This window comes from Lepisma saccharinum, chromosome 20 (genome assembly GCF_977018435.1).
Source record: "Lepisma saccharinum chromosome 20, izLepSacc3.1, whole genome shotgun sequence".
Taxonomy (NCBI): Eukaryota; Metazoa; Arthropoda; class Insecta; order Zygentoma; family Lepismatidae; genus Lepisma; species Lepisma saccharinum.
Window position 1 is genome coordinate 35,960,826 of NC_139248.1, and position 24,215 is coordinate 35,985,040.

General features: G+C 39.0%; 1 protein-coding gene across 1 annotated transcript in view; it reads right to left on the bottom strand.

The window, feature by feature from the left end:
- Positions 1-730: 730 nt before the first annotated feature.
- The window catches only part of LOC146003227 (chitin synthase chs-2-like), a 133,723-nt gene continuing 110,238 nt past the window's right edge, over positions 731-24,215 (bottom strand). The window contains exons 18-22 of the mRNA XM_083141395.1: positions 22,227-22,390; positions 21,026-21,202; positions 7,048-7,215; positions 5,699-5,939; positions 731-2,401 (exon numbers count right to left, since the gene is read on the bottom strand). Of these exons, the coding sequence (XP_082997521.1) occupies positions 1,998-2,401; positions 5,699-5,939; positions 7,048-7,215; positions 21,026-21,202; positions 22,227-22,390 (1,154 nt within the window). The 3' untranslated portion in view covers positions 731-1,997. The remainder of the gene's footprint in view (positions 2,402-5,698; positions 5,940-7,047; positions 7,216-21,025; positions 21,203-22,226; positions 22,391-24,215) is intronic.

Genomic DNA, 24,215 nt, shown 5'->3' on the forward strand with positions numbered 1-24,215 from the left:
TTCATTTTATGAACGTTAGAATCATGGATAGAGTGCTTCTTTTACATTGTTAAAGATACCGTATACGTTAGTTGTCAATTAAAATTGCAAAATCGAATGAGCGAATTTTTGTGATGGGGAAATAAACAATGTGCACACGATATCAGAACTACAGTAAAACCTCGTTAATCCGGACACCGATAAGCCGAACTTCACTTAATCCGGACAGACAAAAGGCAAAAAAAAGCAGAATGTTTTGAATGAGGCTCGAAGTCAACAAGAGAATTTCCCAATGAAAAGGCAGTCAACCATTGATGGAATTCTGTTTCCTGCAGACTTTGTACTGTACTGTATAGTGTATTTAGGCCTATGCTCTTTAAATACACCATGATAAACTTATTTTGTTGCTATAAACGGAGGTTTAATGCACGTTCTACTGTTCTCTTAGGTTATTTCAGTTGATACGGACTTTCGTTAAACCGGTCAACTTATCCCCCATTAGTCCAGATTAACGAGGTTTTACTGTACTAAATATCTTACGGTTTTACTGCAGGGTGGAGATCGTTCAAATTCTTATAAGACAAATTTTGATATTTTTTAAACAACTTTATTGCATACATTTTCACACTCATACACATTTTTATTACTCTGATGAATATTCAACAATAATATATACATAGCGTATTATTATACATTATTCTAAATAGTTACCTTAATTTACACGAAGGTAGGCAAATATATTATTATCCATTGTTTGTTATAGAATGGTAGGTTGCTTTCTGCATCAAATATTGAAAGTCTGTGTATGTATATACATGGGCGTCGAGAGAGGGGTCGAACCGGTCAGTCGATAACCCTAGATATTGCTTTCATAAATTTCAATTTGCAAAAAATCAGAAATATTCTTATTTTTATTGTTAATAACAGAAATAAACTTCGGCTACTTAGTATTCGAACAGAATAAACAAACCAAAAACTGCGTTAAATCTTAAGAATTGAGTGTAAAATACAGTAGAGTCAGATTATTTTCATAACAACTCCAGCTGACCGAGCAAGTCCAGTTAGTGAGCCTACCAAGAGTCCAGAGCGCGAGTAACAGGGATAGCGATAGGTGCTGGGTAGAGATGACGCCAGCGGCTCGTTTGTTGATTGGTTGCTCCGGGACTTATGACTCGCTCCAAAGCTGCCAATGCAAAACAGCCAGAGATGTTACGAAAGTAATCTCACTCTAACTAGGTTAAGTTTTTTCATCTTTTACCACTTAATCCAAAAAAAAATGGTTCCACAGTTTTCAAAATCCCAGAAATTAGAGTTTTATGTCAAAGGTCAACTAAAATTGTAAATTGTCAGTAAAATTCATCCCTAACTTTTAAAGCTTTCCTTGAGCGATGTGTATAAAAGATAATAACAAAATAGAATTACTTTTTATTATTATAGAAATTTTCGTTCTTATGCTGCTAGAATATTAACTGCATTATCAAATCGAACTGGGGATTATTTATTTTATTATCTGTTGCTTGAGTGTTGAAGTATGGAATATGGAATTATATTCATTATTTGTGATTAATTTTTGATTTCGATATAATATTAATTACTGGATTTATTATTATTGCGGCTATAACAAAAAGTGCAAAAATTCAATTTTCTTCTTGACTCCCTGCGGCAATACGAACTTTAAGAATAAAAACAAATAATAAAAAAAACAGGTGTGCCGGATATTTACTAATCTGGTGGATTAAGTATAAAAGTTTCCCAAAAGATATAATTATAATGTAATAAAATTAGTTTATTTTTATAAGTTTATATGGTTATTATTGTGTAATAATTATAAGTATAATTTTATAAATGGAATGACCCCTCACAAAAATTTCTGGCGACGCCTATGTATATATATAATTGCATACCTTATCTTTAGTGAAGAAAATATTTGACAGTACGAAGATAATGTAATGTGATACACATTCATATCGTAAAATTGATATGCAAAAACTTTGGCAAGAGTGTTACGGATTTTAGAACTAAGCGTCAGCATCTGTTGGCATATGAGAAGGTCGCCTGATGATCAAGGGGTGGATATTGTCCATCTCAATAGAATTCCCGGTTGGCTCCTCCTCCTCCGGGTAGGACTCGAACCCTTTGTTCAGCATCCCATCCCCACCTTGCAGCTGGACGCTCCTGCGGTTCCCGTCGCTCCCCGAGAATTGCGAGCTTCCCCTGTCCCTCAGGATGGACTTCCCGGAAAACTGGGAGCTTCTCCTGTTGAAGTCCCGGTAGCCAGAGTCCGTCGTGGTGCTGGAGGGGTTCCTCTGGAACATCCGGGACTTTCGGCGCTCTTCCTTGATGGTGGCACGTCGCTTCACTACGTCCGCGAAAGTCTCTCTCGTCATGGAAAGTCGCCTGAGTGCAGCTAGCGTTGGGGCCCCTGGAATTTGAAAGAGAAAAAGGATTTATCGTACAAAATTTTCTGAGAACCAATTAAAAAATTATATATATATATATATATATATATATATATATATATATATATATATATATATATATATATATATATATATATATATATACATGCTCTGAAGTTGGATAAGCCATCATTAAAAATCCCGGAATAAATTTACCATTTCTTTCTTCAGTGAAGATGATACTATTTTAGTTTCAACAGATGTTCTCGATTGGGTTACACCTTTGAAATCGCAGCAAGGCTATGCAGAGGTGTGACGCTATCAAGAAACGAATGTACAGTCATGGACACATCTGGGTTGTAACGATCACATTGAAAGTTAATGGGATTGTTACAACTCAGAAATGTCCGTGACTGTACACGACATTTCGTGACAAGCCCGTACCGAGGGGCCATATACATATATAAAGTTAGTGGCTCAGTCAGTAACGCGTCTGACTGCCATGCTCAACGTCCCGGGTTCGATCCCCGGCCGGTTCAAATCCGGGAACTTTTCTAAGGTTGGAAGCGGCCCCGGCGCCCACTCAGCGTCGAATGACATGGGTACCTGGGGGAAACCCTGGGGGGTAAAGGCGGTCAGGGGCGTGATGCTGATCACATCACCCCCACTCATGACCGGATCAAGAAAGTGTGGGGCGTTACCCCCTCACCCCCTATACGCCTTCATGGCGTGGTGCTATGAACAGGGGAGCACTTTACTTTTTTACTTTTACTTTTTACCTTTAAAAAGTATGAATATTTGTAAACATTTCGACTTTGTTCTTCCATAAATGAACGTGTTTGTTGTGGAAAGTCTGCAGTCTGCAAATTGGGTTGTTTTATTACCATTATGCAAGGCTACCAGACTTCCAATTTATAGTGGAACCACAAGCAAAAAAACTGCTCAGACCGGCGACTTCTGTGCACCGTACCGAAGGCTCTTTTTCTGGTAGTCGCTCAATAGTCGGGATAATCCATTCCTTCTAATTCCTGTCCCGATTGTTTTCGGAACAGTCGTGATGCGAAAATGTCTCCCTTTTTTGGCTTAACTCACAATTATAAATGTTCTTTATTATAATCAGAAATGCTAATGTGTGTCACTTACTTTGGACCATAATATTGCAATTCTACAATTGAATGTACGTTCACCTCTAGCTGTAATATTGCCATAACATTTGTGGTCACATTTAATACTCACATAAACAGCATTTAGCTGGCTACCGCGATGCTGCCAGAGGTCCGAGGTTTGAATCCAGACCTGGCATAGGTGTTCTTTTTTAATTTATTGCTTCATCAATTTCATCACATCACCAAGAATCCTCGTCGTCACGATTAGACAAACTTAGCAGAAAATCGACGTAAAATAACATAATTCAATCAAACTCCACAGCATTTCGGATCTTATCATTGTTCTAGAATTTCTGATCTGCCCCTTTCTAAAAAAAATCCTGAGTACGGGCCTGTTTCGTGAGAATAATCAGTGTTTTCTCATTGAAGACTAGACTAGTCAAGAACTGAACAAAATCAATGAATCTCCACAAACAGATTTAATTCGTAAGGAAGTTATTATTCTTCCTGATTTGCCTGTATCACATGTCACGTGTTATGTTATGAAGGGTCTTGGAACCAAATATCCGGCAAAACAGCCTGCCCAGCAACGTATACTACTTCGCTCTGCCCGCTCGATCCCCCCCCTTTCTCTGACCTTGCTCCGGAGATAACTGGGAAAGAGTATACATTTCGGCAGACAGGAAAGGAAAGGAGAATCACTACAAGAATAATTTGCTTCGATTTTGAACAGTCTGTACATCAAGGAATTATTCATGAAAACCAGGAGGAGGCAGCAAGCAGACGAGGTTGCCAAATTCCAGTTGGTTCACTGGTTTCCTCACATCCGGCAACACTGCATGATGCTTTGCATCGATGAACCACGAGCTGTTCGTTACATCCAGCAGCACCAGTACCAACTTCAATTCATACATTCCAAGAGCGAACAGGTGGACAAAGTCCAATTTCGTAGTTGAACCTGCAAGGACACACTTCAATCGGCGCGACGGCCTCAAGAAAGCTAATGGCCTTTTCCACTGTTACGGCGGCCGATCCTAATGCTGGCAAAGGAAGTGGGGAGCGGAGAAGTGGCCAATCCAGCACGATAAGAAACACAGCAGCAATTAGAACGATGTTCACGTAGTACTTCTTCTTGCCGCGTCGTAACTCGGCGCCACCGCTGTTTTCTGGCTGGTCTGCGGCGTAATCCCCGCTCCCCACTTCCCTTGCCACAACTAGGACCGGCCACCGTAAGAGTGGGAAAGACCTATAGATCATCAGCAGTTCCCATTGACGTAAAATGGCATCAGTTGCCTTCCGATGTAAACAAGCCAGCACTGCAACTTGTGTTGGGTTTTGTCGTATGTATTTATGGCGAATTATCTCTGTAGCGAGGACTACAGCTCCGGTAGTTTTCACCACTACTACTCACCCCGTCGGACATTTCTTATTTTCCGACTACACCCAAAACGTTCTCAACACTGTCTCTAGGTCCAAAACTCATAACTTATGAGTTATGAGTCATAATGTACCTAATGTTCGGTGGAATATAATGGTAGATCGCTATGGACAGATATTCTTAAGCTTCTTTAAAAGATGACACAACATTTATTCTAAAGGGTAATTCAAAAGTCCCTTAACACCCATATAAAATATAGATGGGTTAGGCTGGGTACAATTGGTCATGATAGAAATAGGTTAGGTCTAGGGGGAACTATATTGGTGGCCTGGACCGTATTTAAATTGATCAAGAGAAAGCGGTTCCTGGACCAAATTTAAATTCAGTCTGAAAAAGGTTCCTGGGACATATTTAAATTGATCCGGTAAAAAGGTTCCTGGACCGAATTGAAATACTTTACAGATAAAATGGTTCTTTACGGTCCAGAACATATTTACGCTTCCTGATTTTCTCTCCTGGACCGGAATTGAAATTATTTAAAATTCCTGGACCTTTAACAACCCTGCGGAAAACCTTTGGTATTTAACATGAGAAGGGAAAATATATTACCAACATGAACATGGAAATATATGTTGGAAAATGTGGAAAATATACATAAAAAAATGTTGTAGCATCTGGTATGAGTAAAAATATGGATGATAAAAATAGTAGTTTTCGAGCTCACATACCATGATTTTTAAAATAATTCAAATAATATTGATTTTAGCATCATGTGAAGATATATGTATGTATTTATATATAAATCCGTTAACTGCTAACCATATTTCTCGACTTACCGTTGTCACCATCAAATTTGAGGGAGTCCATTCTCTTCCTTGCTATGCTTTCCAGGTCCTCGTGCACTTCCCTCTTCTTCCGGTTGTTCTCCAGGCGGTGGATCGTTGTTCGGCGGCGGATGTTGTTCTTTTTGGAGTCCCCATCATCGGGACCGTCTTCACTGCCGCGCCCTGGCCTCTGAAGCTCCTTCATCAGCTCCACTAGATGCTCCCCCTTGAGGTCTCCGCCCGTGTTAACATCCTGGAATGGATTTTTGGTTTTACTATTTCACATGGCCTTTTCTAACTCTCTAGGTTAATTTCAACGTTCAAGATGGTTTAGTTTGATTTGAGTTAAAAGTTAACTTTGTGCACAGAAGGCTAATCGGGATCGGACCTACAGTTTAAAGTGGGATCCGAACCACTATGTGTTTCCATCGGGTATCGAACCAGGGATCCCAACGTCCAGTATGTATGATAAGATAAATGAAAGGAACAAATGCCATGAATGCGTGGCATATAGTGGAGAATCACGTGACCGCGACAGTCAATCCGCGTCATTAGCATTGAAGTTGCTTCTTTCGAAGACATGACCAGCAGTAATTCTGGCACCGTCACTGTCTCCGTCATTAGATCATATTATCCCGTGTGTGGTACCATGGGGTCTATTTGGACCCCAGAACAAAGAAATTATTTTTTTAAAAAAAAATCCTGCTCGTCCTCGAAACCAACTTATGTTTTTGTGGCACTGGAACCCAAGGTACCACTTGTGAAACTGTACATGTTTTTATATTTTTCTATTATTGTTTGTTTCTTACTCTAAAGTGTTCAGACTTAAGAGTTGTTTGGAAAATGATTGATTAGTTCCTGAACTTCATTTCCCTTATAAAAGGTTTTAGAGTCCCTTGAACCAGGAGGATGAACATCTTTAGATTTCTGAAACTTGAAAGAAACTTTGTATTACTACCAAGAGTAAAAATATGGTTTTATTCTTTGTAATAGTTTTCTTGTTGCTCTTAGCAAACTTGAAAGATCATTGGCATTCTAAAGAAATTTATATTTTGAAATACAGCATTTAATTTTGTTCACACTTATTGCAATTTTTGAAATATTTTAGACTACAATATGTTTAAATATAATAACAGGAGGCTTAATAAGTGCTTGTCTCCAACAATATTTACGTTGTTTTGGTTCACGACTGCATTGACTGGACCCCATGGTACATGACACGTAGGCTAATTCTTTTCATGGTACCACACATGGGTTAAGAACATTCAAAATGTGAAAAAAAAAAAAATGGTAAAGTAATACACATGTATGTCTTTCATAACACAAGGATATAATACTTGGAATAATGCAGTTAACATTACCTTTCCTCCACATGTCCAAGTTATAACCGTAGAGGACAGCATGTGTGACAGAGTTCCAAATCGATGGAAGAGCATAGCGGTGAACTGGGTCAACAAAATGCTGGCGAAGAAACCGACGAAAACAAGACCTATTGGTTCCAGCTGTAGATAATGCTTCGTAATATACACCTGTTTTTTTTTTTAAAAAAATGCAAAAATAAACATTACACACATATTTATACTAACTAGGGCTTGATTAATATTTCACTTTAATTATTAGGAAACGGATTTTTAGATGCTAAAAACTGAAAAAAAAAATTTTTTTATGTTCCAGATACTTCAAAAATATGTGGCTAAAACTCAAAAATAGTTTGATTCGAAATGACAGACTGGCTCTAACTTGTCCATGTTCATACAGAAATGTAATTTTTTTGTACAGTGTCATCGTATACAGGGATACTATACATGATTCATTCGATTTCAAAACACTGTTTTCTCCAAAGTATTGCACATAGGCTACAGATATGAATGATACATGAAAATAACTGCAAACTAAGCAAGTTTTCCTCACATTCTACAAATGTTCTGTGTGTGCTCCTCTGGCCTCACGACACACACCCAAGCGGTAGTCAAGTTCCGCCCATACAATTTGTAGCAATCCTTGTCAAAGGTCATTAGAGAAGCATTAAGTTCCCTGAGCTCTCTATCAGTGTTCTTGGCAGTGGGGGTACGTAAAGAAATGCTCTGTTTAAATGGTGGTTCTTTTCTGTACTCTCTTCTGAATGCACGATGCACTGCAATAACAGATGAACATGTAGCATATTTCAACACACAAAAACTCTTTTCAAGGTTTGTCGCCATATTGTACAGGCAATGCATTCGTGCTGCCAAGCTGGTGTGTCACGATGCAAACTTGGTGAATTTACAGTTATTTTCATGTATCATGCATATATGCAATACTTTGGAAAATACAGTATTTTGAAATCGAATGAATCACGTATAGTAACCCTGTGCTGTGGGAGGTAGTGTTTACGTAACGAGGATTCATTGGGTGGCTCAAATTGTAGGTATTGCAACATTAACTTTTTTTTGGAACCAGATTGTTTATTTCTTCAGAGGGATGTTCACTACAACAAATATTCTACTTAAATCTAAATAATATTGCGAAACGCTTAGAATGTCCTTCATTTGAACATATTGGGGTTCCTATTAGCACTTGTCGTGGACAAACTGTAAAGCTGCATCGTAATGTGTGTTTCCTGGCTAATGCTAGTGCCTTGAGAACACTGTTCTGTATGAATTGCCTTGACACATGGTCACAAAACAACATACGAAGTAGTGACCGGTATGTTGAATAGGATAGTGATTTATTAATTTTCCGCACATGTCGTCTATTTCATGCATTAATTCCAAAATATTGGTTCACACAAATAATTTGGAAACTTCATTTTATCTAAAATGTCCAAAATATGTACATTTGATGTTCATTTCGTATAAATGTATGTTTTATGTGTTAAAAGTATAATTATGCATTTTTATGTGAAATAATACGTCGTGGATTACATTGCAGCCATGTGGTCGGCACTGCTTCCGAAGCAACAGCAACAACATAAAAACAGCTTTTACCTAAAAATCCACTCCCTACTTTTCTACTCTTACGGTGGCCGGTCCTACTTCTGGAAAGGGAAGTTCGAAGCAGGGATTACGCCGCGGACCAATCAGACAACCGCGGTTGCGCCGAGATTTCAGAAGCTGCGAGAAAAAGTACTACGTGAACCTCGTTCTACTGGCTGCTGCTTTTCTTATCGCGCTAGATTGGTCGCTTCCCCGCTTCCTTGCCAGCTTATAGGGCACCCGCCGTAACAGTAGAAAAAACTTTAATTATATGTATTAATTTCCAAAAAATATTGCCTAAAAATATCCAAGAATCACATCAGAATATTAAATTACATGTTACGTTTTCACAAAACTTCAGTTCATTCACACAAAACTGGTGCAAGATGAAAGAGAAACTTCGAATTTTGAATAAATACCAGGAAAATTAGATTCCGCGAAAATATCGGGTGGTATTCTTCGGATCCCGTGAAACACAAAAAAAAAAAAAAAAAAAAAAAAAAAAATCGGCCGATGTCAATATTCCAACCGTTACTTAACGATTCCTATACATCGGTATCGGTCGATATCGATATCTGAAAGTATTGATTGGATTTTTTTTCCCGTTACCGGCCGATACTTTTTCTGCTTTTTGGTCTTTCAAAAATGTTACCCGATACTTTCGAGGATTCTAATTATTCTGGTAATTATGCAAAATTCAAGGTTTCCATTTATTTTGCAGGAATATTATGTGGGAAAAATGTACCTTTTGTTTACATAGGAGGTATTAATTGTAATATTTCAAGTTTAATTCTTGAATATTTGAAAGAAACAGGAAGAGTATACTCACACACAAATATTAATCAATATTTTGAGCAACTTTTAATTGTTACAATTTTCAAGCATCAGTATTGTCACTTACCTGCAGGGATGAAATGAATTGTAAATAGTTGAAGAAATGAATAACAGATGGCAGTACGAAGTAGATACGGAAATTGTATTAATTAGAGGACGAATATAAGAAGAAATTAAAATAAAACTAAGCGTACATATTGCAAAGAGATGATTGATGTTTGATTGATTGTAACAGAACAACAATGAGATACGTAGAAGGTGCAAGAATGATATGATCGCCATAATAATCACGCATGTTTGCGTCAGGAGAGTTAAGAAGTTGGGAAACGATGTTCGATTTGTGTCTACCTTCTGATAAAAAGGAAGTTTTGTCAGAGCTTTTGGTTGTTTTCCCCTTGGTGGCGCCATCTCCTGGGCAGCCCCAAAGCACTATCGAGTTGCGCATATTGGATTGCGGCACCGGATTGAGAGGAGCGCGTGAGCTGGACGCGATCCTCAATTATCCCCTTTTGGTTGTATTAGTTAGTCGGTGGCGCAGTAGTCTTAAACAGCGAGCTGAAGGGGGGGGGGGTGGCGAAGAAACGCAGGAAGCGGCCTGGAACAACGAAGGAAGGAAGGCGGAGAAATTATACAACCACCGGTCTGGGTTCCTGACCCATGATTTGGCTAAGGAAGAAAAGTTCAAACCAACGAAGCTAAATCTTTCAGATATTCCCAAGGATATATAAAAGATTACAAGGATATCTGTGAGAACAATCCGATAGATCCGAGATGTGGGAGAAAGCAATAATGAGTGAAAGTACATTCTTGTAAATAGAAACACAAATTGTCAGCAGAGGTGACAACTAACCAATTCGTACATAAAAGAAGAATAAGTAAATAATAATAAGAAGAAACCTCTTAATGTAAAGGGTAGGCCAAAAGTCCCTTACCACCCCTTGTAAAAATCGTTTTAGTGGAAATTGATGAAAAACAACCATGTGTGACCACATTAGGCCTAGGAGGAAGTCATAAGGTGGGGGTGCCCTTGACGGCGGCCATCTTGAAATCCGCCATCTTGGATACAAGTCCAGTTTTGTAAATGGGAAGGTAGGCATGCGATACATGATTTTAGGCTAGAATTTGATAAGGAAAACAATGGTGAAATCGTAATGTTGAAATCTTCATTTGTTAAAAAGTTACAGGCATTCAAATGTTGGAATCACACCTTCATTTTTTATTTGTTGCAGGTGCCTGAATCATGCCACTAACCACAGAGGAGAGGAAAGAGTTAATACGGGCATGGGGTGGAAGGAGTGCAAGGGTTGTAGCAGCTGAATTTAATGAACGGCACCCAGGTCGACATCCTGTGTCTCATGTGAGTGTTGCCAACCTCTTCCAGAAATTCATGAATACTGGTTCAGTAGCGGACAAACCCAGATCTGGAAGACCCACTACTGCAACAGACGAAGGCACAACCATAGCAGTGTTGGCATCTGTTGCAACATCACCACACCGCAGTACTCGTCGCCTCTCAGTGGCATGTGGTGTCAGCCGTACATCCATCAGACGCATCCTAAAGAAAAGCAATTGGCATCCTTACAAATTGCAACTTCAACATTATTTATCAGAAGATGACCCAGATCGACGCCTGGAATTCTGTGACTGGGCAGTTGCCCAACTTGAAGCAGATCCCACATTCGCCTCAAAAATCCTGTTTTCCGACGAAGCGAATTTTTATGTGCAAGGAGAGGTCAACAAACAAAACTGTCGCTATTGGTCCGCTACCAATCCTCACTGGGTTGACCCCTGTAAATTGGTAGGAGCTGGTAAAGTTATGGTGTGGTGCGGCCTATGGGGTACCAAACTAATTGGTCCATTCGTCATTCCTGGTAACCTTAATGCTGATCATTATTTGGCAATGTTACGTGATCTCATCCTGCCGTCCGTGTTGTCCGAGGATGGCACATTTCCCTTATTTTTCCAACAGGATGGTGCACCTCCCCATTATGGATTAAACGTCCGTGATTATCTGCATGAACAATTTCCTGGACGGTGGATCGGGCGTCGTGGTCCCATTGAGTGGCCGGCACGTTCACCCGATCTGACTCCATTGGATTTTTATTTGTGGGGTCATTTAAAGGCCAAGGTATACGCCGAGAAGATCAGGAATGTTGCTCACCTGGAAGAGAGGATCTTTGCAGCCTGTGCTGATATTTTACCTGACACACTTAGCAGGGTCATGGACAATTGGGGTGAACGACTACACACGTGCGTGGCGCTGGAGGGCGCTCACGTAGAGCACGTAGAGCATCATATGTTAAAGTGTGATTCCAACATTTGAATGCCTGTAACTTTTTAACAAATGAAGATTTCAACATTACGACTTCACCATTGTTTTCCTTAACAAATTCTAGCCTAAAATCATGTATCGCATGCCTACCTTCCCATTTACAAAACTGGACTTGTATCCAAGATGGCGGATTTCAAGATGGCCGCCGTCAAGGGCACCCCCATCTTATGACTTCCCCCTAGGCCTAATGTGGTCACACATGGTTGTTATTCATCAATTTCCACTAAAACGATTTTTACAAGGGGTGGTAAGGGACTTTTGGCCCACCCTGTACTATGTAGAAGAATAAACCTATTTATGTACTATATAGAAGAAGCCTTTCCATGTTATAGGAAAATATATATGAGGATGAAAGATGATTGAATGGTCAGGCACGTAGCCAGGGGAAGGACACGGGGAGCAGAAGCTTTCCAAATTCTACAAATATCTAATTTTAATAGTGTATAGCAGTGGTCTTCAACCTTTTTCCCATAGCGGGCCAATTTCACATTCTATAAGGGACTGACGGGCTGCCTTGCTCCAGACACGATCATAAAGGCAGTAGTAGCTTTACAAATAATAACATCATGGTTTCTGTTGTTCACCATACATTCATTTACTAGATAATTAACAAAACATCACACCAGCATGGATAATTAACTATTGCAAAGAACGCTGACAAGTTCTGAACTAAGGTTAGGTACTTCAACATAACAAATAAGCATAATGATAGAAAACTGTTATTTTGATTGATTGATTTGGTAATCTAAGTGAACTTTATGTACAGAAAGGCTAATCGGGACTGAACCTACAGTTTACAGTGGGATCCGATTCAATGTTCATCCACCAGGAATCGAACCCGGCACCCCTTGATTACAAGGCGACGACGCTACTACTGCGCCATCGGATAGGCCAAAACTATTAGTTTGTTTATAAAAAGGCCTGTTAACCATTCATACACCAGAATTGTAATTTACTGTTTCAAGGAGAAGACTGTGATTTTTTCCCCCCACTAGCATATCAGTATTCGCCTTGAAGTTGAATGACGCTACTCACAGACAGTTTTTCAATGTGTTTGGCGGTTAGTCTATTCCTCAACTTCGATTTTACATTTCTCATGTCGATCTCCGTGGCGAAGTAGTTAGCACAGTGTGGTACGATGCCAAGGGTCCCGGGTTGGAATATCGGCCTTGGCATGGGTGTTCTTTGTGAATGGCCCTTAATCAGTTTCATCCTCATTTTTGCGATTAGCCAAAATTGGCAAAGCAGCAACGTAAAATAATCTAACTCAATCAATGCAACAGCATTTTTCAATTTGAAAAAGAACTGTCCGCAGACATAGGAGGTACCGAATAGAGGTGCGGGCATGATTATACAGAAAAAGGGATTCTGACGCTCTCACATATTGGAGTAAAACTCCATCACGTCCACATTGTTAAATGTTTCCCTTAATTCAGTTTTACAATGCAATTTTATAATACACGGTGTATCAGAAGTCCCTTACCAGCCCTTGTAAAATCCGCAGTGATGTATTTTCATGAAATTTGATATGGGTGATACAAAATAGGTCTAGCGGGACACCTTTTGGAGTATTTCACGGGGACGGCCGCCATCTTGGTTCCGCCATCTTGAATTCAACTTTTTTATTTACAATGATAGGTGGGTCATGTGATACATGACCATAGGCTAGAATTTAGTCAGGATGTCAAATCTGAAATCAGATTTTATGTAACTTCATTTGGTGAAAAGTTATTGGCAACTGAAAGTGATGTTTACCTGTTTGTTGCAGGTGCTGAACCATGCCGTTAACAACTGAGGAACCCATCCAGATCGTCAAACTGTGGGGGTGGGAGAAGTGCCCGTGCAGTGGCTGCCGATTTCAATCTGCGTCATCCAGAACGTTACCTGTTTCATATGTTGCAGTGGCACAGTTAATAACCAAATTCGAGGAGACGGGCACGGTCTTGGACAGACCGCCTAGTGGACAGTCATGGATGAAGAAACAGCTACGGTGGTAGTGTTGGCTTCCTTCTCGACGTCACAGCAGCGAAGCACACGTCGTATAGCAATGCAATGTGCTATGTGTCACAGTTCAGTGTACCGGGTGGTACAGAGGCACAAGTGGCATCCGTATAAGGTGCAAATGCAGCAACACCTATCCGAGGACGTTCCAGATCGTCTCGTGCAGTTTTGCGAGTGGGCTATCGCGCAATTACGGCTAAATCCAAACGTTGCTATGCAGATACTCCATTCCGATGAAGCGAACTTCTACGTAAATGGGGAAGTGAATAGGCAAAACAAGCGCAATTGGTCGCATGACAACCCCGCATGGACAGATCCTTCCAAAATTACCGGTGCAGGCAAAATTATGGTGTGGGCAGGCATATGGGGAACACGGATAATCGGTCCTTTTTTCATTCAAGGAAATTTAAATGAGGAACAATACCTGGGGATGCTACAGGAACAGATACTGCCAGCTCTGATATCGGAAGATGATACATTTCCCAGTTTATTTCAACAAGATGGTGCGCCTCCCCATTATGGCGTCCAGGTGCGTCAGTACCTGGATGAACAATTTCCGGGGGCATGGATTGGTCGACGTGGGCCAGTTGAATGGCCTGCCCGATCACCAGACCTAACTCCAATGGACTTCTACCTTTGGGGACACGTTAGGGTTATGGTGTATGGTGTGAAAATTCGTGACCTTCGTCATCTGGAACAACGTATCATGGCTGCCTTTGCAATTTTCACCAGATACCTTGCTCGGTGTCCACAGACATTGGGAGAAGCGTCTGCACACGTGCATTGCCCAGCACGGACAACATGTGGAGCACATTCTGTAACAGGTAAACATCACTTTCAGTTGCCAATAACTTTTCACCAAATGAAGTTACATGAAATTTGATTTCAGATTTAACATCCTGACAAAATTCTAGCCTATGCTCATGTATCACATGATCCACCTATCATTTTAAATAAAAAAAAGGTTAAATTCAAGATGGCGGAACCAAGATGGCGCCCGTCGCCGTGACATACTCTAAAAGGTTTCCCTTAGGCCTATTTTGTATCGTCCATATCAAATTCCATGAAAATACATCACTGCGGATTTTACAAGGCGTGGTAAGGGACATCTGATACACCCTGTACAATATTTTCTCTTATAATATAGTTGGTAAGTACATTATTTTCTTAGTCGGATTCCTGAAAAGTGTTGACAAGGCGTAGGCCCTATTCATGGGCGTATTTCGGGGGGGGGGGTTCAACGGGTCCAACCCCCCAACCCCCTTTTGGTTCAGTAAAATTACCAGATTTCCTGTTCTATCCACTGTGTGCAGTGACTTGTTTGTAAAAAATTCTTCGGAGTTATTTTGTTCTAAATTAGAGGCGTATAAGACGGGATACGGATGGGAAATAAATTAATTACACACACCAGCTGGAATTTCCTGATAGTTTCGGAATTTCTCTGGAAAATACTCAGAAAACTCCTGACGTTTCGCAAATTCTAGAATGCTACATGAAATTTCTGCCTGAGGCAGCTGCTTATGAACTTAAAGCGCGGATATTGCCATTTCATTATAAGTTCCTGATATTGTGAGCTACCATTTAAGAATCAAGCATTCCTCAGGGTCTAATTTTTTGACAATTTGAAATTTCCCAACTGTTTGATAATCCCGAAAGTCGATAAATCATTTTCCAAAGTCTACATCAGAATGGGATTTTTTTTTCGATTTGTCCATATTGGAGATGTAACTGTATCTGAGTTAGCTTCAGCTATTACTTCTACTCTCTCTGGGTTAAGTGTGGATTTAAAAAAAAAATGTTTGTGAAGGATATGATGGTGCTGTAATATGTAGTAGAATTAAGGGGGTGGGATCGATAATTTCAGAGAAGCGTCCAAAAGCAATTTTTGTACATTGTTCAGCACATATCTTAACTCTAGCTGTTGCCCATTCATGTGAAATTCCTTCAATAAGAAACTGCATTTAGACTGTCAAATGAGTCATAATATTTTTTCCCTCGAGTCTTCTCAAAGGAATTTGGTTTTAAAAAGACAGTGCAAGAAAGCCAGGGAAACACCGTAACATTCTCAAGACTTTTTTTTTTGACACAAGATGGACAGGAAAATATCAATACTAAGTTGCATGATTTGTGGAATTGAATACACTAATTGCAGAAACTTTACAGACTTTACAATTTACCAGCACAAGAGAAACATTTCAGCAAGCTCTTCAGTTTCTTCACTGTGCTATGTGGAGTTTTAAATATCTCCACTTGTTCTCACGAAATTGTTTTCATGCAGTACAACATTATTTTGGGCACCTCAAAAGGTGGACTGTTCAATATTGTGAACATGTCAGTATTCTAGTAGAATTTAACAGTATCTAACAGTATTTTTTAAAAAGACTAAGAGAAAGTTCTGAGAACTTTAGTTAAATTTATAACCAAAAGCATAGAAACTACTTAGAGACCATGATGAAGAAATGAAGATCCAGAACACCCAGCCGTCAAATCGGAGGGAATAATGCATCAGCTGAGAACACAAAATAATATTACAGGGTAAACCTCTGCTCTGTCATCCAATTTTGGATCATTTTGTAGTAGAAATGAACTCACGTTTTTATGAACAACACAATAAACACATTACAAAATTGCAACATGTGAAATAACTAGAGCCCGGAAGTTTGGCAAAATGCCTCTTTTTATTTACTGCGTATATTGATAATTTTTTTCCGGATATACGTTTTTTATGTTGATTCGAATGTTTTAGAAGCCTTTTCATTTTGCCTATTTTGCCTATTTGGGACCCCACTGCCTATTTTTAATTATAATGCCTTTTTCTGCCTTTTTCAATGAAATTTGACCATTTTTTTTAAAAAAAAATGTTGGCATTTATTTTTCTTCTGTTTATTACGTGAATCATTTTCGCCTTATTTAAGTAATATTGAACTCACGCATGTTTCAACATTGCTGAAGGAGAAAAGTGTGAGAAAAAATTATTTCATGCTGAGTTAGGATATTGCCTTTCGGTTAACATTTCCTTGTGCATGATTGACTGCTGAAGTGGAGAGGTTGATTTCGAACACAAAGAAGATATTTCTGAAATCTCCCTCTCGAACCCGAAAATTTCAGGAAGTTACGCCTGAGCTTAGTTTTCCTCCGCAACCAGTCTTGACAAGATGGGGAACCTGGATATCAGCAGCTATATATTATGCTAACAACCTTGAAAAAATCAGTGAGGTGATCGATGCTCATCCAGAAAATGAAGCGGCTTCAATTCGTGAAGTGAAAAACTTCTGTGCTATTCAGAACTGAAGAATGAACTGTCGTTTATTTTTGCACATTATGGTGCATTGCCAGAGACAATTACAAAGCTAGAAAAAAGAGGCGAGACTCTTGTAGCATCCATGAAAATCTTCGAGGAATCTATGCAGCAGATGATGGAAGTGTCAGGAGAAAAGAGGTCAGCTGTTGTGGAAAAGTGCAAACGGGTAGTGAGTGCAAATAAGGACTTGAAACAACTGAAAACAATTTGTGATATTCTAAAAGATGAAAATGCTGTTACCAAAATGAGTCCAGCTACATTAGCTTGTTCTATGTATGCTCCAATAACTTCTGTCGAAGTAGAAAGATCATTTTCTATTATGAAAAACATTCTCTCTGACAGACGACTATCAATGAATGTTGAGAACTTAAAAAAACACCTTGTAGTTATGTGCAATCAAGACGGAGAAAATTGAAATGTTCTTCCCAATATAGATTTTAACATTTTGCCAGAAATTATAGATAAAAGTAAGCGACTTCCAAATGTGCCTTTTTTTCGGTTTATTTTGCCTTTTTTTTCATTTTAGTGCCTATTTTCCACATTATAAATGCCTTTTTGCCTGCCTATTTTAACGAAAATAAATGCCTGAACTTCCGGGCTCTAGAAATAACTATTCCTCATTCATTGGAACTGTAGTTCAAAATGTTTGATGACCTAGTTGATAATTTTTATATTTTCAGATCTGAGTGATAAATGTTGCAAAAAAATAGTGCCAAACAGTAATTGAAAAAAAAAAACACGTCCAGGGTCTGCATTATAGGCACTAGAAAATTGTGACAAGCTCCTTTACCCAAATGAGCACAAACTGTTGGTGATCTTGGCTACACTGCAAGTTTCAACTTCAACACCCGAGAGGATGTGTTCAACATGAAAGAGGTTGAAATTATGTTTTTGCAATTCAACGAGAGATCCTCGACTAATGGACACTGCACTGTTAAGTGTGCATACATACGAATATTAAAATAACAGTGAGGATGTTATTTTCAATTTTGTAGCAAGGAGAAAAATACTATTTCTAACATTGTAATTCGTTTGGAAAGCGAGGGTGGGAATAGCCTTTTTAAAAGAATTTTCTGCTCAAGAGAACTTAGAAGTTCGTACTTTAATAAATTTGTGGCCTTTCATGAGGTGGCAGATTTGATTTTGATAGCCAGATCATGCCTAGGGGTGGTATACGTCCCGTATTGTCCGGGACATTTCCGGAATGGTATAATTTGTCCCGGTGTCCCGAATAGTTTCTTCAAGATGCACAAATGTCCTGCAATCGGGTGGGAAAGAAAAAATCATTAAAACTATACTTTCCTGAACTGTATATATACGATATTTAAATGTGTAGACGTAATTTCAAAATGCTCATTTTACAAAACAACATAACTTTACATTGAACCGCTTCCTCTAAATAATACAAGAGTTATGGAGCTACAAAAAGATGCTGCAAAGATATTTGACCACGATGGTGCCACAGTCCTCTAGCAGGGCTGAATTTCAGTTACGATTCTCTTCCATTGTATTGTAACCTGCTTACTGTAAATAGTCAGTGCTTGGGTGCTTATCTGTTCAGTTCGCAGTTTTCAAATAAAGTTCTCACATTGTGAGAAGGCAGCTTAGTTCATTATGGCACCAAAAAGGAATGCAAGGTTACAAATATTGAAGTGAATTTCTGTTGTTTTTTTTATTGAAAAGTGTAAATAGTATGATAATGGGATTGTACAAATTATGTAAATAATAATTATGCTGTTCATAGACATATAACTTGTCACGTGGACTTTTGCCGTCCTCCTGATTGAAGTGTTTAGAGTGTGGTAATTTTGTGTAGGATGTATCGGATGTTGCATTGTGTAATCAGGGGCGATTCCTCCAAGTAGGAAGTGAGGAACTTCCTACAGTTGATTTGAACTTATTTCCAGTTTCTACTTTTTAGGAGTTTAATTCGTGTTTTCAAATTAAGAGCAGCCTCCCCGATGGTGCAGTGGTAGCGTCGTCGCCTTATAATGAAGAGGTCCCGGGTTCGATACCCGGTGGAGGCACACAGTGTTTCGGATCCCACTTTAAACTGTAGGCCCAGTCCCGATTAGCCTTACTGTGCATAAAGTGGACTTAAAACACCAAATCAATCAATCAATCAATCAATCAAATTATGAGCACAATGTATGTACAATTGACAAGGTTAGATACTGTCAAGAGTTGACTGCACTTGCTCACTCCAGCCGCAGCCCAAAGACGATGTTCAGAGGCTTTTCTGTCATGGTACAGACAGATGGGTGAGGAGCAGAAGGGGCAGTGAAGGGGGGTGCGAAGATCGGCGAGGGCAGAGGAACCAACAAGAGTTTCATCAATCAGCGATGCAAACCCCAGAAAACTGGTACTAAACCAAGCACAGTTTGATCTTCGTTGGCACTTAGCACCCTGTTTTTGGCATAATGGTAAAAGCGCAAGTCCCTGGGAGAGGGAAATCAAATTCAAAGGAATGTGTTTTCATGAAATGAAAATAAAATTATGTCCAAATCTTATTTCTACTTCGCAATCGGACATGTTTCAAACGAAAGGGAGTATGCTAATCCAGCGCCAAGCTTTTTTACAACCATGCCGTGATCCACAATCTATCGTTTCTTCATTCTGCCCGATATAGTTCGCCAGGAGATTTTATGGTAGGAAATCGGTAGATAGTTGCAGGTAAACATTTTCTCAAACATTTTAAAGTTCTATGTTGAACCCATGTCGTTTATTGGACTATCGTAAACAATTTTGGGGGAAAATTTACACTATTCCATAATTGTTAATAATAAGTAACGAAAGTTCAAAACTCTAGAAAGGTAGATGCAGAATTACAATTATCCGAAAAAAAAATTAATAACAAATCTTAGCACAATTTATAAGCATTTAGCATAATTTCGAAGTTTAAGCAGCGCTTTTTATTATCGTCAATCCACACGACGACAGAATGGGGAAGAAAATGGAAATTCTTACAAAATTTGAAATATTTTGTTATTTTCGTCTGTTTTTATAGGTTCACATTTAAATATTTCATAGTTCAAAGTGAGGAGCAAGGACCCCTTGCCACACCTTGAGCTTGGGCCTGCAGCTAACATTCTAATGCAATGGATAGTCGTACAAGCAATACGTGTGAATGTAATTGAACGCAATTTTCAAACCTTCCTCGATTTACCATAACGTCTTCCCACACTCCGAAAAAGCCACGAGTCGCCACTGTGTGTAATAAGTTGTTATATACTAAGAAATTCATCTTCAGGGTGTCTACTCCACGCTTTTTCGCCTTTCCATGACAGCTGTTAAGAAGGGATGAGCCCCCCGTAATAAAATTTTGGCTACTGGGCTGATTCAGGTATAGAAATACCCATGCAGAGGGCAGAACTCGTTACTGTCCGGCTATACCAAGAAGAGAAAAAAACAGCAAACTCGCGAACTAAATTGAACAGTCTATTGTTATCTCCTCTCGCTTTCCCTCGGTTCGTGCCTGTGCCCTCTTGCTGCCACGTTCATTGCACTGCTGCCACTTTCATTGCACTCCAATGTGCCGAGGAATTAGTAATGTAATAATTCTTCTAATTGCACGCCTGCCAAAGTCGCCTACGAACAGTTTTTTCTTCGGCCGACATGTGTTCACCGGGTATCGAAATCTGACCATTCGAGATTTTTCAAGTGTTCTATATTTTTCGAATCCTTCCCGCAATCGGAATTTAGATTCCAATCCCGGTACCAACATTTCGAGACACTACACACCAATAGAAGTCAAACATGGATGACTACCACATTCAATTTGTAACGCATTATGCAATTTGAGGTGACTACTTAAGTCCTGCCATTTCTGGCCGTAACTTTATGGTACATTTTACAATTCACACACTAGACCAAATGGTCTGGAGCTGAGTATAGAAGTTAATTTGTCCCCAACTCACCTGTTCCTTTTCTTCCTGATAAGTGACGTTGACTTGAATTCCAAGTGGCCAGTCGATGTGGATTAGGTCCTTGTTCAGCTGGAGCAGAAATATAACAAGCACAAACAGAGCGTTTATCATGAAAAATCCAAACACTGCTATGTCCCTTAGTGCTTTCAGGTCGTCTGCAATTTTTTTCTGCAACAAAAATGTTGATTAGTGTTAGCATGTTCATAATTAGTTAGTCCATTAAGATAGAACATAAAAAGAGTTGTTCTGGTAATAATTCATAAACCAATAACTCTAAAAATATGTTAATTGTTTAATATCATGATGCAAATTTGTAGGATGAGTTCCGGATTTATACATGTTGGTGCTCGGGACGATTCCATGCTCGTAGCGAACGTGCTAGTAGCGAACACATGCTCTTAGCGAACAACGGAAGGAAAGGATTTGTAGGTGCGTGCTGTTAGCAAACACACAATCTTGCCCTGGATTAACATGTATTAACGCAGAATTGAACAAGCTAAAATTTTGATGTAACTCTTGTTAATGTAGGTCTACTGGTTAAGTTTTAATTTGACTCCAAACTAAAGTATCTATAATTTTTAATCCAACAGTAGGGAATGGTATTTTTCTTAGAAAGGGCTAAATTTGTTAGCTGTAAACAATTATGGTTTGATTCTGCATTTGTAAAAGTTCCGAGAATCATTTTCTGAGAAAGGACTCAATTTCTTTACTGTAAATAATTAGGGTTTGCCACTGCATCTGTACAAGTTCAGAGTATATCATAGTAAGTAGGTTTTGAGATAAGACTAAATTTGTTCACGGTCAATAATTAGAGTTTGACACTGCGTCTGTAAAAGTTCCGAGAATCTCAAGTTAATTCAATTTTAAGAAAGGACTAAATTTGTTCACGGTCAATAATTAGAGTTTGACATTGTGTCTGTAAAAGTTCCGAGAATCTCAAGTTAATTCAATTTTAAGAAAGGACAAAATTTGTTCACAGTCAACAATTAGAGTTTAATACTGCGTATGTTGAAGTTTCAATTCTAATGTTAATTCAGTTTTGAGAAAGGACTAAATTTGTTCACAGTAAACAATTAGAGTTTGTTACTGCGTCTGTAGAAGTTCCAAGTTTCTCATGTTAATTATTTCTTCAAGGTACATACTGTACATGTAAGGCTGTTGATCGTTAACTAAATATACTTGTGTACTGTACCTCCTTCTTAAGGTCCTTTTTGATTGGCAGTAGATAGCTCTCTATGAGTGCTTTCCAGAAGTCGATTTCCTTGCTTGGTAAATAATCTGTTTCTGCTTTCTTCAACGCTTTGTCTTCAATCCACCAGGGGTTCTCAAGGTCATCCCTTTTCTCCTTCTGTTCAACTGGAGTGAGAAAAAATAATCAGAATTAGTGCTGTGTTCGAGTAGAGGGCACCTTAGCATCCACGGCCTCGGACCAATGTCTCGGAGGGGCGATCAACGCTCTATACCATGTACCGGCCACCTCTGGAGCCAAGCCGGGCATAGCGGCAGAGAAGGGAGAGAGGGAGTCGATTTCTATCATTCCACGCAATACCGTCCCCTCTCATGTGTTCATTGGTGGAGCCGTCTCGCATCACTACTTGCGCAGAGACTTGTTTTCGTTTGCCTGCTCCAGAGATAACTGGAACAGGGTTGTGTAAGCTCAGAATCCACATTTTTAGAAGCGGTCTTAAATCTTTGCGGCGCTCCTATCCGGGGTCACTCCGGAACGCTCCGTGCTTGAAGAGAACAACTAATGATCATATGTTCCGAACCCGTTTGTTGTTTTGTTCCTGGAATTCGTACGGTGTAAGAGGTAAAAGTTATGTAACAGGCATAAAATTGGCATTAGACACCAGTCATTTGGTATTAAGTGAAATTCCTTAGCATGCAGGTTTCTAAAAAAAAAAAAACAAGCCACAACGATAGAGTGTTCGGTACTTCCTCTAGGAAAGATTGAAGAAAATGATAAAAACTGTGCATATCAATTGTGGTGTAAATGTTCAGATAAAAAATGTAAGAACAGGACATATAGATTGTGGTTCATGGGAAAGAAAGTCAAAAAAATATTTGTGCAATTTTTCCTCAAGATATTGAAATGAACACACTTCACTATTTTGTGGCCTGAGAAATTGAATGTGTAATGCTTCATCTTCAATGTGGTAAAAATGTACTTAAAATCAAGGTTTACAGTCCTTATTTTTGATTTCGTTTGTCTTTATAGTAACTAGTTTTTCAAAAAGGGTAATGCCGAACATGACAGCTGTGTCTTTTTCTTTGTTTCTTGAATAAAACTACTAGTTTTGAAACATTGTTACCGAGTTGATTATGAAGGGAAGGTAGTAAGGTTTTCTTAGAATCTATGCAGTGTATAAAATGTTTTCAAACACATCCATAATTCACCATCAAAGCTTAAGTCAGGTTTCCCCTAATTCATAGACTTGAACGCATTTAGTCAAAGTACCGTAGATACCTCAAATTCAAAGCCTGTGGACAATATCTAACATTCGATCCATACGAAAATCTACTTTCAGAGAACAACTTCAGCAAAGTAGCACTTCGACGACAAGTAACTCAGTTGCTCTTTCTCTACAAAGTAATTAACGGTGTAATAGACGATTCCAACATTTTATCAGCCGTAATATAATGTTCTCATTTTTAAAGCACGTCCCAATGCAAACAGAAACTCTTTCACGGACAGAGAACAAATACTTCAGTTTCTTCAACCTCTTCGGTGTGGAGACCGTGCAACTCTTTCAACACAATAAATAACACCATTGATACTTTTGGAATGTGTTTATAGATGCTTAAAAAACAATTACTGAAACATTGCAGCGAATCTATTGTAATCATATTATGTCTGATTCATTGATTTTTATATTATAGACACATCAGCTCGTAGGTTATTTTTATCTGTCACACAATGCTGTTGTAAGTTCATTAATTAAAACAAAATTGATTGGTGGAAATTAAAATTTTGAGGGCTATTTGCGGCAGCCACATTATATTGGATCAAGACCTTTACCGTAGCTAAAATCAATATGTGTCTGTGAGGGCTAAATTCTACGTACTTAGTTAACCCCAGCTTGCCCGTGTCGTACAATAAATTTACTTACCTGAGAAGGGGAGGGGGGACAGGCCCACACTATTTTTAACATTAATAATCAAGATACCATTTTGTTATTGA